We start from the raw sequence: 17,900 nt of genomic DNA, 5'->3' as shown, positions 1-17,900 counted from the left end.
TAGGCTTGAAGCAGAAATAAAAGATGCCCAGCTGAAGGCAAAGGAAGAAATGATGCAAGGAATTCAAATTGCCAAAGACATGGCTCAGCAAGAGCTTTCTTCCCAAAAAGCTGCTTATGAAAGCAAAATCCGAGCCCTGGAAGCAGAACTGGTAACAAACAGCGTTTGCCTCTTCTCTGATACTTTTCTAGAGCGCTGTGGGGCTAAAATCGATTGCCTCCTGGATGGCGCTTAACGGATTAATGCATTCAGCCCTATGTTGGTGGGCAGGGGCCTGTTTTCCTCTCCCAGCAGCCAAGTTCACCCACACAGCCTTGTGTGTGGTGCACATCCCAGCGCTGGAGTGGTGGAGGCAGGAGGATCGGGAGTTCAAGGACATCTTCAGTTACACAGCAAGTTCAAGACTAGTCTGTGATAGCCTTGGGTGAAGTGAGATACTCTCAAAAGAAGAAAAAATCCTAGTATCAGAGGAGTGTCTGACACTAGGGCTAGAGCTACACGTTTCCAAGGAACAAATTAATGGTAGACCACAGCTGCTGGGGAAGGAAATAGACCCCTGTGCACCAACACAGGAGGTGTGGCTCCTCGAACTGATTTAGTAGCAACCTTTCTGCCCCAGTAACCCATTTTAGAGGACGCGCCCCCAAAGGTTGGACTGGTGACGTTTGTGTTTGGTTAGAGTACTTGACCTGAGTGAATAGAAGGCTCCAGGACAGCTTTGCTGTGCTTGAATCCTTGCTCAGTCATTACAAGGGGGCCTTTTACACCCTAGGACCACTGCTTTTTTAAAATTGCTTTGCATTTTGCTTGAGCTAATTCTCGTTAATGTTGTTTAAAGAGGGAAGAGTCTCAAAGGAAGAAAATGGAGGAAATAAATAACCAAAAGGCTAATGACAAAATTGAGGAGTTGGAAAAGGCAAAGCAGCATCTTGAACAGGAAGTGTATGTGAACAAAAGGCGGCTGGAGATGGAGACTTTGGCTACAAAGCAGGTGACTTCATGTCTGAGCCGACACTGCTGTTCTAGGTGGGGGGGGCTACCTTTGATGAAAGAGCCACAGGATCTCTGGATGGGAATGGTTTCCACTGACTGCAGGCCTCTGCCCTGGTTCTGCTCATAAACCGTCCCCAAACACTTTGGAAGGCATACAACCCTTTTTTTCTTTTTAAGTTCAATTCTTGTTTTTTTCTTGTGTCTACAACTGCCTGTCATCAGTATGCTAAATAATGTACATAAGGAATTGGTAGAAGGGCCTAAAATGTAATAGGAAGAAAAGGAAAGCCTTTATGTTGGATCACATCCTGATAGAGCTTTGGATCCTAGGAGAACTCAGGGGTGGAGCATTTGATACACACTTCTATCTCAAAGAGGACAAAGGCAGTCTCCTGGGGCCCTTGTGAGACAGCCAAGTCCACAAAACAAAGATAAAACCAAAGCACTCCTGTGTTAATGTCTTTAGCCACTTTGCTAACATTTTTGGCATTTCCTTCTCTCTAGATTGGTGGCTTTTTAAAGATTTATTTATTTTATGTATATGAGTTTTTGTCTGCATGCATGTGTGTATGTCTGTGCGTGTGTGTATCACAAGTATGCTTGGTACCCAAAGAGGATATAAGAGGGTGTCAGATCCCCTAGAGCTGGAGTTACAGATGGTTGTCAGCCACCATGTGGGTGCTGGGAACCAAGCCCAAGTTCTCTGAAAGAGCAGCCAGTGCTCTTAACTGCGGAGATATCTCTCCAGCTCCACACTGGTGGTTCTTGGAGTGTGTTCCCTAGGTGAGAAGCATTGGTTTCTTCTAGGAACCTCTTAGAAATGCAAACTGTGGTCTGGTGAGATAGCCTGGAATTCACATGCAGACCAGGCTGGTCTCAGACTCATGGAGATTTGTCTGCCTCTGCCTCCCAAGTGCTAAGTTTAGAGGTGTGCACCAAAATGCCCATCAGTTCCTCGTTTCTTGATTTTAAGGTTTGTCTCAAGTAGTAGCCTCATTTTCTCTTTTTTCCAAGTTTGTGGGATGAGGAAGAGCAGAGCTGTTTGAGGTGGAAGAAAACACTTCTAGTCACTCAAGCACTAACAGTATAATGTGCTGGGCGCACACAGCCTGTTAACTTGGGTGGAGACATCAGAAGAGAAACAGCCATTTGCATCCTGGGAAATACTATTTAGTTCATGCCTTTTAACTTTAGCCAACAAATGCTCTCAGTTATGGTCCTTTTTGAGCAGTTACCCCCACCCCACCCCTTTTTACTCCTGAAGATTCTTTACTTATTAGCAATAGGAAGAAAAAAATATTAATATATGCCATCAAAAATCCCTTATAATGGGCCAGCGAAATGGCTCAGCAGGTGAAGAGCTTGCCACACAAGGCTGGTGACCCAAGTTTGATCCCTGGAACCCACATAAGGAAGAAAGAGAGAACTGACCTTATACAATTGTCCTCCACCCTCCACCTTTACACTTGGCATATGTACCCCCCCAATCATATAGACTTGATAATGATAAATAAATTCTTAGAATCCAAGGGATTTTATGAGGAAACTCATTAAGAAAGTTTATTAATCGATTTAATTTTTTTTTTAATTTTTTGAATTAAATATGTTAACCATGTATTCCGAATGAAATGAGTACAGTAGGATGACATTTCATCATAGTGTTACAATGAACAACACAGGGTATGCTTGTGTGTGTGCTCCTGTGCACTCATGGGTGCCTGTGTATGTGCTCCTGTGCACTCATGGTGTGCATGTGTATGTGCTCACGTGCACTCGTGGTGTGCATCTGTATGTGTTCATGTGCACTCGTGGTATGCATAAGTATGTGCTCACGTGCACTCATGGTATGCATGTGTGCGTGCTCCTGTGCACTCATGGTGTGCATGTGTATGTGCTCCTGTGAACTCATGGTGTGAATGTGCATGTGCTCCTGTGCACTCATGGTGTGCATGTGTATGTGCTCCTGTGCACTCATGGTGTGCATGTCTATGTCCTGTGCACTCATGCCTACCCATACGGGCATATGTAGAGACCAGAGATTGACATCAGACGTCTCGGTCTCTTCTCTACCTTATTTATGGAGACAGGGTTGTTCACTGAACCTGGAACATGCTGATTTTGGCAGGACTGGCTAGCCACTGAGCTCCAGATATCAACTGTCTGCTTCACACGGTGCCAGGGTTACATCTGCTATGACCCCGAATCCCAAATTTTATGTGACTGCTTCATACTGTGCCATAAGTACTTTGCCTGCTGAGATACTTCCCCAGCCTCATTAAGTCTCTTTTTAAAACACTTTATTTCTGTGTATATGCCATGGTGTTTATGTGGGGACCAGAGGACAGCTTTTGGGATTGATTCTCTCTTTCCACCATGGCATCCCAAGGAAAGAACTCATCAAATGTTGGTGGCAAATGCCATTTTGCTGGCTCGATTAATTTGCATTTTCAAAATGTTTTCTTGTATATTTGAAGATAAATAACATGATGTTATAAGGTGTATATAAACACAAAATGGCTAGTATGGTGAAGCAAATGAGCAGATCCAATGTCTCTGATTTTTATAAATTCTCTCTTTGCATACCCTCACCTGTGCTTCTGTATGGATGCACCAATTAGGCTTTAGAAGACCACAGCATCCGCCATGCAAGAATCCTAGAAGCTTTAGAGATTGAAAAGCAGAAAATCGCTAAAGAAGTACAAATTCTTCAGGAGAATCGGGGAAATAGGGATAAAACTTTTATAAGTGAGTATATACTGGTGTTAACATATGCTTTTTAAAAGTTCTTTATCTTCTTATAATATAATTACTAAAATGTTAGCTGCCTTTACATATTTAAAGCGCTTGACTGCGGAGGTAATTTAGTGATTCAGTATTTGTCCAGCATGTGGGAAGCCCCGGGTTTAATCCATAGTACCAAATAGACAGACAGACAGACAGGCAGGCAGACAGACAGATAAGGCTTTGTTCTAGGTGCTAGTTTTTTTTATGTAAATATATTTGTATTAGTTTTTTATGTAAATATATTTGTATGAATGGATTTTAAATGCTGTTTTTAGAATAGTTGTATCAGTCTATAGACTAAATATTTGTGCCCCCAATGCCAAATTAATTTATGAAATTTTAGCCCCAAATGAGGTGTTTTCTATTTCTGTGAAAGATGCCATTGGAATTTTGATAAAGACGTCACTGAATCTGTAGATTGCTTTAGGCAGTGTAGTTCTTTTAACAATGTTTATTCTTCTAATGCATGAACTGTCTTTCTATTTATTTATGTCCAGTTTCCTTCATCAAAGTTGCATAGTTTTTTAGTATACAGATCTTTTATTTCTTCGGTGAAATGTATTTTTGAGTATCACATTGCTTTCGGTACTGTTGTGTGTGTGTGTGTGTGTGTGTGTGTGTGTGTGTGTGTGTGTGTGTGGTGTGTTTGTCTGAGTGTGTGATTAAAGCAAGGCCCCATGCTAAACAGGTGTATCTCTGTGGAGCCATACCTCTAGATACTTTTTAAATTTTTGTCAAGAAAATGTAAAAAGAAAATGTAGTTCTTTATAAACTAACCTATCTTACTTGATGATTTAGAAAAATTATATATTAAAGATATGAGGAAATGTTAGAAATATAATTTGGGCTGGTGAGATCACTCAGCATGTGAAATCACTTGCTGCCATTTTTGACGTTAGTTGGATCCCAGGACTCACATGGCAAACAGAACTGACTCCCACAATTGTCCTCTGACCTGCACTTGGACATCATGGTGTTTTATGCTCCCCTGATAAATAAAACATAAAAACCCCATTAAATATAAGAGAAAGGGACAATAGGATATTCTCTGTCCCAGTGTCCCTTTTCTCTATACTACTCCTCTACATACAAGACAACTCACTTCATGTAAAGACTAGCTTGACTTTTAAGAATTGAAGAAAAGTTGTGGGTTGGTGGCACACACCTTTAATCCCAGGACTCAGGAAACAGAGGCAGGTGGATCTCTGAGTTTGAGGCCAGCCTGGTCTCAGAGTGAGTTCCAGGACAGCCAAGGCTGTTATACAAAGAAATCCTGTCTCAAATAAAAAAACAAAAAGCAAACAAAAATCTTGTGATACAGGGTTAATCATTCATTTAATATCATTTTAAATATTATTTTATATGTATGGGTGTTTTCCTTACATGTATATCTATACACCTTGTTAATGCATGTTGCTCATAGAGGCCAGAAGAGGGCATCAGATCCCCTAGAACCAGAGCTACAGATGGTTTGTGAACAGCCATGTGGGAACTGAACCAGTTCCTCTGGAAGAGCAGCCAGTGCTCTCAACCACTAGGCCATCTCTCCAGCTCCTAAAGTCAATATGTTTATGAAATTATTCTGACTAGTGATGTACGTTAGTGACTAGGCATGCATTTTGGTTCTGATCTGTCCGCTTTGTCTTAGTTCAGCCAAACTGGAGCTCCATGAAACTCTCCATGATGATCCAGGAAGCCAATGCCATCAGTGACAAACTTAAAAAATACTATGTTTTTGTCAGGTGAGTAGTTTTTACACTCGTTGACCTGTTCCTACTTGATTTTTTTGATGGAATTTTCTCTGAAGTTTAGATAGTAATCTCTCTAGGAAAGAGCAGATGTCAGACTCCCTGAAGCAGGGGCTTTAGAAATTCATCTTAAAGAATTTACTCATTTTTCTTTTAGGTTGAGATCTTGTTCCTCTGCATACCATTTTTATTTTGGTTTTGTAGTTCCAGCGGTTGAGTCCATGGCCTCGTGTCTGCTATGTGTGTGCTTTGTCGCTAAGCTACACCACCCTGTCTCGCCTTCTTCCAGTTTTTTTTAAAAGCTTTATCAATTTATAATGTATGTGTGTGCGCCTGAATGAGTTTATGTGCACCATGCGCACACAGTAGCTGTTGGAGATCAGAAGAGGGTGTCAGGGCCCCTGGAACTGGAGTTACATATGGTTGTGAACCAGTCAGTGTGGATGCTCGAGACCAGGCCTGGCCCTCTGGAAGAGCAGTTTGTGTTCTTTGCTGCTAAGCCGTGTTGCAGGCTAAACATTTTGCTCTGACTTTTTTCAGACATGATACATCAGGCAGAGGTCATTCTGATACTTCTGTTCGAGTTCGTAACCTGCAGCTTGGGATCTCAACTTTCTGGAGTCTGGAAAAGTTTGAATCTAAACTTGCAGCAATGAAAGAGCGTTATGAGGTTTGTAATATTAAAATCTCTGTAAACTTAAAAGCATTTTAATTTATTTACATGTGTGTGTGTTTTGCCTGCATGAATGTCTGTGTGCATAACATGTGTGACTAGAACCCCCAGAGGCCAGAAAAGGGTGTTGGGTCCCCTGGGATGGGAGTTACAATGTATTATAAACCGCCATGTGGATTCTGGAAATTGAATCCATGTCCTTTCTAAAAGCAACCAGTGTTTTTTTTTTTTTTCTCTCTTTTTTTTTTCTAAGAAAGGACTAGATAATAAATTTTTAAAATTGCAACAAATGTACCTCTTAACAGTTTTTAAAATATTTTTCTTAATTTGTGGGTCATGTCGGGGCCAGTGTTTTTTAGTACCTTTTGAAATTATTTTCAAGACTCTTTTTCTTACAGATTTCTGTGCTCCATCTTAATATTCCAAATCCACAAGACAGTGAAAGTGAGCCCTGCTCATCATGGGGACTGTGAACAGCCATAGTGTTCATACCCTTCACTAGGTGCTTAGCTTTTACAAGTCCTAGCAGTCCCATGATCATAAATATTAGTTATAAAACTTTAAAAAATTGGAACTTTAAGGAAAATACTGAAAACTCTTAATGATAGTAATTTCAGTGTTGTTAATAGCACAATCCTTTTTGATTGCCTAACTACGAATAACCCAAACAGTAAAATATAAAGAAAAGTATTTAAGATTTTTGTTGACAAGGTTACATTTGAATAACTTACTGCCATCTTTGACTAAAATTTGTTAGTGCTCACATTATGGTGAGATTAAATCTTTCTCTAAAAAGCAGTCAGGGTTCTTAACTGCTGAACCATCTCTTCAGCTTCTCTATAAACTTTTTAAAATGCAGCTAGGTGTGGTCATGCCTGCCTATGATTCCAGCACTTGAGATGCAGGGGCAGAAAGATCAGGAGTTCGGGGCCTACCTCAATCACATAATGAGTTCTAGGCGGGCTGGTTTCTGTGAGACCCTGTCAGACTCTCTGCTCCTCCCAAAGTAAAACAAAATCTAGAAGTGACACATTCTTGTTAAATAAGAGGAACTCCACCAGTTACTGAAATCCCCTGCAAGAATAGCTCTGAGCGTCTGCTCTCCTTGTGGGAGCCGGTGGAGCTTTCCTGGTTTGCCTGGTTTAAGCATGACAGCTATTCAGTGCTGGGTCTGAATTTAAAACTCTGCTGACAAGCTTTGCGTTCCTGCTGTAGCAAGTCGTGTGGTCTGAATCATCTCCCTGTGTCTGACAGTGAATGCTTATACATATTTTCTCATTTTTGTCTTATGGGTGTTTCCAATTGTTGCTTTCATTGGTCACAGTTAAAGCCATCTTTTTGTTATTTTTAACATCCGGTTGCCTTATGTTTTCCAAAATGGTAACAAAATATGGATTTTTTTTTGTTTGTTTGTTGCTGTACTTTGTTGCTGTTCATCATTGCTTGCTACAAGTGTTGCCGCAAACTAATGTTAGGAATTTGCTTCGCTTTGTAGTTTAGTAACTAGAAGTTGAGATTTAACTTTGTTTCTTTATGGTAAAGTATCCTTTGACTTGTTTCAGATTTCCCAGACGTGGTCTCATTTGCACAACCCCACCCCATTCGACTGGTCTGGAACTTTCTGTGTAGACTGATCTAGCTTCAGACTCCAGACTCATGGGCTTCTGCCTCTGGAGAGCTGGGGTTGAAGGCATGTGCCATCAGGCCTGACCGAATTTTTTGTTAAGTGCTCTATGTATTTTGCTAATTGGTGTTTTTTGGGTTTTTCTTTTTTCTTTTTTTGGTTTTGTTTTTATTCTAATCATTTAATTTTTTTGTCCTGATTATGTGATATTTTTCTTGATGTGTCACACACACATGTGTGTATGCATGTTTGTGTGTACGTACGTGAGTATGTATGTGTGCGCGTGTATGAGTGTGTGTGTGTGTGTGTGTGTATGTGTGTGCATATAATGACACATACACAAAGGTGTGTGAGTAGAGACCAGACTTGGATGTTGGGTGTCTTCTTTGATTGCTTTGCATCTTATTTTTGGGAGCAGGGTCTGTCACTGAACCTGGAGCTCATCCATTCAGCTAAGATGGCTGATTGTCGAGCTCCAGGAATCCAGGCCTGAGATTAGAGCATACACCCATGCACCCAGTATTGAGTATGCAAATTCAGCTTCTGTGTTTGCTTAGCAAGCATTTACTTGAGCCATTTCCCCACCTCTGTGTGACTTTTATTGGTCTTATTTTGTTATACAGGCTTTTTCTTTTCTACTTATTTTATTTTGTTTTGAGACAGGACCTCATATAGCACAGATTGGGCTTGACTATACTGTGTAGCTAAGAATGTTCTTAAGCTTTTGATCCTCCTGCCTTTTGGGATTAGAAGGGTCCACTGCCACATCTGACTCTATAAGCCATTTTAAATTTGTGCATGAATGTATTTTAATTCAGAGTTTATTGAGCCATTGCCAGCCTGCTACATTTTTATTTTAAGGTTTATTTCTTTGCATCAGATAAAATTTGGGGCTGGAGAAATGGCTTAGGGTTAAGAGTTCATACTATTCTTGCAGAGGACCCAAGTTCTCTTCCCACCCACATGGGGCAGCTTACAGCTACCCGTCATTCCAGCTCCAGAGGGATCAACTCCGCCCCCACAGGTGGCTGCACTGCTCACACACAAGCACATACATATGTAATTGAAAGTTGTTTTGGTTTTTTGAGACGAAGTCTCTCTAGGTAGCTGGCTGCTCTAAAATGCACAGAGATCCTTCTAGGACTACAGGCGTGAACCACTACAAAGGGCTTTTTTTTTTAAAGAAAAAATTATTATGATGTTTTGAGGTATGAACTTGAAGTTGTTTTCTTCTATATTGTTATTTATCATCCCTAAAGTAATTATAATGTATTAAATTGTAGTACTAATATTTGTTAAATATCCCATGTTTAAATTATGTGACTACAGGAATTACATTCTCTAGTGCATAGATGCTGCTCAAAACACCAATGGAATTATTGTATAGTAAAGCCTAGAGGGCATTATCACAGCTTCAGTTTGTGAATCGCTTAATCAAGTGAAGATAATTGACTCATTCTGAAAGATAATAAGACAACGGAAAGCAAGTAAAGGAATCATTGTGAGAAAAAAAAAGCGGTAACTAATGAATTAGATCTTTGGAGACTTGAAGAGACATGTCATTTCAAGAAAGATGATGTTTACTATAATCTTAGCACTCAGGAATCCAGGGATTCAAGGTTTCCTTGGCCACACAGGAAGACAAAGCTACATCTTCATGTATGAGGTCCTGTCTCAAATAATAAAACAAAAATGGTATTTAAATGAAGATAACAAGCACAGTTAAAAATTATATCACCAATAAAGTTTTGCTGCTTTTAGATTTATTTACTTTTATTATATTTATTTGTGTGTATGTAAGAGAGACAGTGGGTGGGTATAAAGGTCAGAGGACAACTTGGGAGAGCTGATTCTCCCTCTCCACCATTTGGGTTCTGGGGCTTAAACTTACATCAGTAGGCTTCACAGCAGACGCCTAACGTCTGAGCCCCCCCCCCCCCCACTGTCCCTATTTCTTTATGAAGTGTGCTTCATCCGTGTTTCACACATGTCCACTACTGTGCTTTGTGGTCATGCATCTCTCTGCGCTGTCTGTCCCGCAGGGCTCCCAGGGCTGCCCCTTCCTCTAACTCTCTCTTGCTTTTATGTCACATGTGTGCCATCACCTTTTCTCCCCCCCCCCGTTAGATCTCTTCCTCCTCCCTTCTCACGATCCCCTGTTACACACACGTGTACACACACACGCACACACATGCACGCACACATACTTATATACTTTTAAATCTAAGTTCCACATACAAGAGGAAACAAATAAATACTATTGTCTTTCTGAATCTGGTTTATTTTGCTTAGCATAATGATTTCCAGTTCCATTCGTTGCTCTGCAAATGTTATGACTTCAGTGTTCTTGGCAGTAGTATAAAATTCCATTGTATATATATTGCATTTTCCTTATACATTCATCTTTTGATGGACATCTAGGCTGGTTTCCATTTTCTGGTTATTGTAATGTTGTAAATATCCTAGCAATATGCATGGATTTGAAGGATCTTTATGGTATGTTGCCTTAGAGCCCTTCCCATGTATTAAATTTGAGTCTTCTTTTTTTAAAGATTTATTTATTCATTATGTATGCAGTGTTCTGTCTGCATGTATGCGTGCATGCCAGAAGAGAGCACCAGATCTCACTGTAGATGGTTGTGAGCCACCATGTCATTCCTGGGAATTGAACTCAGGACTTCTAGAAGAGTAGCCAGTGCTCTTAACCTCTGAGCCATCTCTCCATACCCCTAAATTTGAGTCTTCTAGAAAGGAAAACACTCTAGAAAAAGATAAATTATGAAAGCTGGCTTAATGGAAGGACAGCCAAATAATGATTTTAAAAGTTTGTCAATGAAGTAGATTCAAAAAACAATGATTAAAAAAAAGAATAAGTGGGAACCAGATATGGTAGCTCATACCTGTAATCCCAGCGCTTAGGAAGCTGAGGCTATCAGATCAGTGGTTCGGGGCTAGCCTGTAGTAAATAGAGAACATTCTGAAATGCATGAGAGTGCAGCTCAAAAAAACTAAGACAAAACTAAAGAGAAAGACCTGGGGGTGGAAGGAAGGGGAACTAGAGAGGGCTAGAAAGGTGCTGACTCCAGTGAGCACACACTTTCAGGGCACAGGGAGAGATAAGCCCTGCTCTCTGTGAAGGGCTGCAGAACCTGTCGCAGTTCATTCCATGATGCTTGCAGTAACTAAAACAAAGCGTGAGAACTGTGTGTGGTGGCACATGCGCCCAGCACGGAAGGCTGATATGAACACAGCTAGAAATATCCCAAGTGAAACCTACCTACCAAACTAAACCTGACTGAATGACCTTTAAAAACTTCTACCATGAGCAAGCAGTGTTTATTCCAGGAAAGCAAAGTATATTCTTCTTGTTTTTAATGTGTGTGTGTTTTGCCTGTACACATATGTGTCTACTACATGCATGCCTGGTGCCCTCCAGATTCAGAAGTAGGCACCAGATCTCCTGGAACTGGAACTGTAGATGGTTGTAAGCTAGCTTGTAGGTGCAGGGAGCCAAGACCTGGTCCTCTGCAAGAGGAACAGGTTCTCTTAACCGCTGAGTCAACCTTCCAGCCCCAGCGAAGCCTGGAAGGTGTTAGGCCACAGCAGGGACTGCTTCTCTCTCCATGGTGGGCCTGTGGGTGGTCTTCTTTCTGTCTGTGTTCCTATTTATTAATAATTTCTGATTGTACCATAATGAATGTTTTTTAAACAGCATTGAAGGCATTTGATTGCTCACACTAAACTCTTGCATGTAGCTCAGTGTTGGACTGACTTCCTGCTTTCACATATTCTTTGAAGTTCTTAACTTAGTTTTTACACATGCTGCACCCTCTGAACAAGCTCTATAGTGTGTTTCTAGATATAATTTTAATTGACATTGCTTAAATATCTAATGTATAGATCATTATTAGTATATCCAACCAAGAAGTGATTTTTATGTTTGTACATGTATGTATGTTTGTGTGCGCGCATGCGTGTATGCGTGTGTTTAGGGGATGGAATACAGAACTTCACACAAATTAAACAAGGAATTTATCACCAAGACATTTCCCCAGTCCAGGATTGCACCTTTACATTGCCAGATTATTTTATCTCTCCCTCTGGGTTTTACTGTTAACTGTCTCTACTAAACGTTATTTTTATTTATATATCTGTGTGCTTTTATGTTGTATGTGCACACATGTTTGGCCTAGAGCTGGAGTTAACAGCACCATCATGGGTGCTAGGAACGGAACCCAGGTCCTCTGAAAGAGAGGGGGACTGTTTAAACCTCTGATCTATCTCTCTAGCTCCCTAAAGTTAAATTTATTATTATTTCTCTTTGTGTGTGTGTGTGTGTGTGTGTGTGTGTGTGTAAGCAAACCAGAGAACAGCCTCAGGCACCATCCACTTTCCCCTTTTAGATATGATCCCTCATTGTCCTAGAGCTCACTGTTACAGACTAGGCTGGCCAGTGGTGGACCCCAGAAACCCACCAGTCTAGCTCCCCAGCACTGGGATTACATGTGCACACCCTGCACATTTTACATGGGTTCTAGGATTCAGTTTGGTCCTATGTGTACAAGGTAATGATTCTACTGCCTGAGACATCTCCCCAGTTCAGATTACTATTTTTGAAGTATTTAATAATTTTGGTCGTTTCTGTAAGATTTATTTTAATTTCCAGCATCTCATGATTGGGGTTTTTGTTGTTATAGTTAGTTTTTTTAGGTTAGCCTTTCAAAATAATGGTTTTTGGGTTAACATTTGAAATAATGAGTTTTATGACATCTGCTTACTTGTTTTTATTTTAATTTGTTATTAGTTTAATTTGATCAGTAATGGTATTTTTAAGACTAGGCAGCTAACCCATAATTTGTTAGTCTTATGTTTTAAAATAATAAAATGATTTAAGCCTTTTTGCTGAATTGTAAACATCACAATTAATGGAAAGACTGTATTTTATGTTTCTTAGAATGATGGTGGTAGCAGGGCTGAGGATGTCTTTTGCGACCCTGAAGATGAGTGGGAACCTGACATTACGAGCACACCAGTTTCTTTCCTTTCTAGAAGGAGGTAAAGCTGCTTATTATTTCTTTTCTTGTTCTGTGTATATGTACAAGTATATAAGTTAGAGATTTATATAATGCATACATACATGTATAAAATTATCTTAAGAGATCTGCTGTTACGATACATCTGTAATGGGGAGCCAGAAATACAAGTGACATTAATGTTGGGGATCAAATTACAGTGCATATAGCATTACATTGCTTATTAGTTTGCTATATGAGCAAAAATTTTCAGTATTTTATCATACTAGTTTTTAAAGCAGTCTAGAATGGCGTAAATCTAATTTCCTGCATAGAAAGGAATAGCATTATGGGGCTGCAGAGGCAGCTCAGCGGTTAAGAGCATTGACTGTTCCTCTGTTGTATCCAGAGGACCTGGGTTCAACTCCTTGCACCCACATGGCAGCTCACAGCTGCCTATAACTCCAGGTTCAGAGACCCAACATCCTCACACAGACATACATGCAGGAAACATACTAACTCACATAAAGTGGAGATAAAGAATCACTTAAAAAAGAGAAAAGAATAGCATTACTTTTAACATCTCAAGAATTTGACAAATTCTGGTATTTTATTGTAAGTTACATGTTTAAACACAGTCGTGTTAGTGTGAGCACCATAGGAATAGATCGGTGTGCTACAGAACATCCGTACGTGACAAGTGTTGTCTGTCAAAGCAGAGCATAAAACACCCATGGTGAGCAGAAACCTTCCATGGAAAACCTAGTTCTGTTTAGACTCAGATGCCCAGAGTGTGGAAGCAAATAGTATGGAAAGGCCTTGGCCTGGAACATTAACCTTTTAATTTTGTTTGTTGACATTGTTTATTGAAAACAAATATTTCTATGATATATTCTGTGTCCCGAAGAGTTTTAGGTAAGTAGAATCCTCCCTGTCCTCATGCATCGGGCACTGGAGAGAGGAGAGGCACTAGGTAGACAGATCTGGAGAGAAGAGTGCGTTTTACACAAAGCTGAGATGCAGATTCCAGGACATCAGTAGGATTGGTGGCTGGTTGTGTGGTTAAGGCAATGAAAAGCTCAGGGTTGCTCCTGGTTTTAAGCTGGGGAAGCAGTATTTGAGATAGATGGTAACTTTCCTGTTGGCTGTGATGAGTGAGGTTTTCACAGGACAGTAAGTGTGTGTTTAGTCTGGAGTGTTGGGTGTGTTGGAGTTCCCAGGGTGTGAACATCAGTAGCACTGCCCCAACCACAGCATTGTCATCATCAAGAATACTTACAGAGGCTGGCGATGTAGGGCCTCCCTGGGATCTCAGTATGGGGGAAACTGAATCAAGAGGAACATGAGTTTGAGGCTACCCTGGGCAAAATAGTAATATCCTGTCTCTTTTTTTGGAGGGGTAGGGGAGTGGTTATCGAGACAGGGTTTCTCTATATAGATCAAGCTGGCTTCAAACTCAGAGATTCCCTTGTCTCTGCCTCCCAATTGCTGGGACTGAAGGTGTGTGCCATCACCTCCCAGTAAGATCCTGTCTTAAACACCAACCAACAAGCTCAACATGGTAGCAGCATTCATGCATGAGGCAGAGGCAAGAGGATCTCTGTGAGTTAAAGGCCAGTCTCGTCTAGCAAGTTCCAGGATAGCCAGGGCTATATAGAGACCCTGTCTCAAAACAAACAAACAAAACCCATCAACAAACAGAACATTTATTGAATACTTGATAAGATGTTCTAGTGCAGTACCCACCACAGGTCTCTGAAGTAAGTGTGTGACCACCCATTATATCCGTGAAGAAACTGAGCCCTCACCAGAATTGTTCTGAGTAAAATATGCAGCACAGATTCTCCACACAGACCCTGAATGCAGAGAGCAACAGCAATGTAGTGAAGAGGTCTCGGGCCCTAATATCAGAGAGCTGGGCAACATCTCCAGGCTTTGGTTCCTCCAAGAGCAGCTGCTGTCCTGGCTGCCTCTGAGATCTCTATGATTTCAGCTTGGGAATGATGCTGCAGAGTGTTACGAGGGTAGATGATGTGTGCTCAGTAATGGTTGCCTAGACTGTCGCTGAGGTTGTGCATATCTGTAAATTAAATCTTAAGTCTGTGGTGTACCTCAGAGATAAAGGCCTCATCTAGCATCATGAGAGACGCATTTAGTCTCCAGCGCTGAGAAAAGACTTTCTTACTGTTACAATATAGAGAAGGTAGAGCTTCTGGTCCATTCCTGGTAAACAGGTCATGATGGCTAGGGGTGATTTGAGCTAAGAACGAAAGATGCTGCTGGGCTGTGCCACTAAAGTCACCTAAGGATGCTCCTTGATGGAACTGGATGTACAGAGTAATAATCACCTCCTCCAAATTACAGTCAGACTAACACACTGGAGATGTCTTATGAAACCCTTGGGTTTGGGATGACTAGCTTCATTTATTTATTTATTTGTTTGTTTGCTTATTTATTTATTTATTTATTATGTATACAGTGTTCTGTCTGTCTGTATGTTTGCTGGCCAGAAGAGGGCACCAGATCTCATTACAGATGGTTGTGAGCCACCATGTGGTTGCTGGGAATTGAACTCAGAACCTCTGGAAGAGCAGTCAGTGTTCTTAACCTCTGAGCCATCTCTCCAGCCCCCGATGACTAGCTTCTTAACCATAAAAAGTGGTTCATTATGAACAAGTGTAAGTTTTATGAAAACAGTCATTAGTCGGAGAACACTAATGTTTAGCGTACTGATGTTGGTGATTCTTATATCTGCTGAAGTTGGGGTTAATGAGAAACAAACAAGTTTTAAAATGTGACCCCCCCCCGAAACTAAAATTCCTTTTTATATTTTTCAAGATTTTGAAATTAGGTGTTTTCATTTGGCAAATACTTTTGAGAACTTCTGTAATTTAATGGCATCATATTTTTAAAAATGAGTTGCTCTTAGTCTGAGACCTTGTGCATGAAGAATGTTTATGACAGAATCCAGACTCTGAGAACGCCTGCAGGTAATGGAAATGCTGACAGATTGCATGGAGCTGCTGTTGCCTCTGCTGTACCACAGCTGCTCTGTAATAAAACAGCCCGCTCCGGCCACCTGTAAATCACACACATGGTTGACAGTTAAAAGTCAATTTTTCTATCAGGTTGGATGAAAACCCTTTGAAAGGAATGTGACAAGCATTTTCTTAGTTTAAACATTGTTTAACATGACAATGTCGCAAGAATGATACTTTTTCTAGCTTAACTTACTTTTTCTTTTTACCTCTAGGAAAACAAATACCTGGGAACTGCTAGATTAAATATTATCTTCAATTATATTTCTGTGTTTTCATTTATTTTTGTAAGAATTTACAGGGGGACTTATTTGAAACCTTTAAGCTTTTATAGACAGAATACTTTGATTTAATAATCTTTTGGGGAGTCAGCAGTCTGGAAGTGTGACGAGGAAGGCAGCACAGGGTCACCTGTGTTTAGATGTAGGTCACTGCTCGGGGACTTTCGCTCTCATACTGAGCATGGAGTTTAGAAAGGTAACGGGAGAGCCTGTGGTTTCTAGGCTGCGGGGACAACTGTGCAGGAGCAATGGAGGGCTCCCTTTGCACAGGCTCCGCTTAGATACTTTCTTTTACCTGGATTATTTCCCTATTTAAAGTCCTCCCCTGGATACTTCTAGCTGATCCCGGTACATGGCCCAGCCATATTCCTCCCCTGGATAATTCCAGCTGATCCCGGCACATGGCCCAGCCGTATTCCTCCCCTGGATAATTCCAGCTGATCTCAGCACATGGCCCAGCCATATTCTTTGCTTTTGCCCCACACATCCCAGACAGCAGTCTTCCAGCACCAGGCCTGGTTCTTTACCACCAGGTCTTCCTGTGTCCCGTGCTGTGTCCAGATACTACCCCTGCTTCCCAAGTCTGCCCTCTTGCTTGGCTAGCCCATGCTTATCCTTCAAGGTTCAGAGGCCCAGACTACTAAAGCATTCTTCTGCCCTCACAGCACCCACTGAACTATGTGCCAGGCTTCCCTCTGTGGCCAGATGCCAGGTTTCATAGCCACGTTCAGAGCCTAAGCAATTGTACACGGAATAGCCCATTTTGTGAACTATGTTAGGCCAATGCCTGGACAAAGGGAAATTCTTGCATAGAAATGGAAATGAGTCTCTGTTGGAAAGAACACATATCAGAATATTCCCCACCTCCCTGAGACAGGTTCTCACATAGGCCACACTGGGTTCAGAGTCTCCAACTATGTCCGCCTTCCGAGTGCTGGGATTATATGTTCCCACAAAGCTGACAGCATTCTTAATACTCCTGTGGTGTGTAAAAACTAATTTTAGGATTATCTTGGTTCAGGAGCAGAAGTCTGATGAAGAACGGGAGGATTTCTGGTTGTTTCCATGACATAAAGGTCCATCCGATTCAGAGCCTGCACTCTTCACACCCGTCAGGTACTCTTATCAAATTGTCCTCGGGAAATCATTTCATTTCTTAGCAGCTGTGTGTCCTTTATGCAGTGAAAATGTTGGATGGCTATTCTGTTTCGCAAATTCTGTTCTCTGATTTATTGTAGAGCCTTTTGGTTGAGTGGCTAATTCAGATAAGGGAACGTATTTTTAGAATGCTATTTCCTTCTGAGCAAAACACCAGAGTACATATCATACAACACGCTGAATGTGAAGAGGGAATAAAAGGCATGTACGTAGGTGCCTAAATGAGCGAGACCCAAGAGTGCTGCTTGTCTGTGAGCGTGTGTTGGATAAAGGAGGAATCAGTTTTGGTTTGTGTGTGTGTGTTTGGGGGCGGGGGAGTTGGGGTTGAACTCAGGGCCTCAAGCACGCTGGACAAACACTGCACCACTGAGCATCTTACTGCATATAGAACCTTGTCACAAGTTCCAAGTGATTGGGCTGGAGAGCAGTTAAAATCACTTGCTAGCTGTGTGGTGGTGGCACACGCCTTTAATTCCAGCATTTGGGAGGCAGAGGCAGGCCAACCTGGTCTGCAAGAGCTAGTTCCAGGACAGGCTCCAAAGCTACAGAGAAACCCTGACTCAAAAGAGAGAGAGAGAGAGAGAGAGAG

At 41.2% G+C, this 17,900-nt stretch overlaps 1 protein-coding gene across 2 annotated transcripts in view; it reads left to right on the top strand.

Annotated features, from left to right (window-relative positions):
- The window catches only part of Kif14 (kinesin family member 14), a 69,457-nt gene that overhangs the window by 36,526 nt on the left and 15,031 nt on the right, over positions 1–17,900 (top strand). For both annotated transcript variants that reach the window (XM_087906467.1, XM_087906468.1), the window contains exons 17-23: positions 4–151; positions 839–991; positions 3,612–3,738; positions 5,426–5,519; positions 6,066–6,195; positions 12,777–12,877; positions 17,175–17,269. In XM_087906467.1, the coding sequence (XP_087762593.1) occupies positions 4–151; positions 839–991; positions 3,612–3,738; positions 5,426–5,519; positions 6,066–6,195; positions 12,777–12,877; positions 17,175–17,269 (848 nt within the window). The remainder of the gene's footprint in view (positions 1–3; positions 152–838; positions 992–3,611; positions 3,739–5,425; positions 5,520–6,065; positions 6,196–12,776; positions 12,878–17,174; positions 17,270–17,900) is intronic.

The sequence above is a fragment of the Myodes glareolus genome, chromosome 5 (assembly GCF_982192425.1).
Source record: "Myodes glareolus chromosome 5, mMyoGla1.1, whole genome shotgun sequence".
Classification (NCBI taxonomy): domain Eukaryota; kingdom Metazoa; phylum Chordata; class Mammalia; order Rodentia; family Cricetidae; genus Myodes; species Myodes glareolus.
This window is presented reverse-complemented; position numbering and strand designations above follow the sequence as displayed.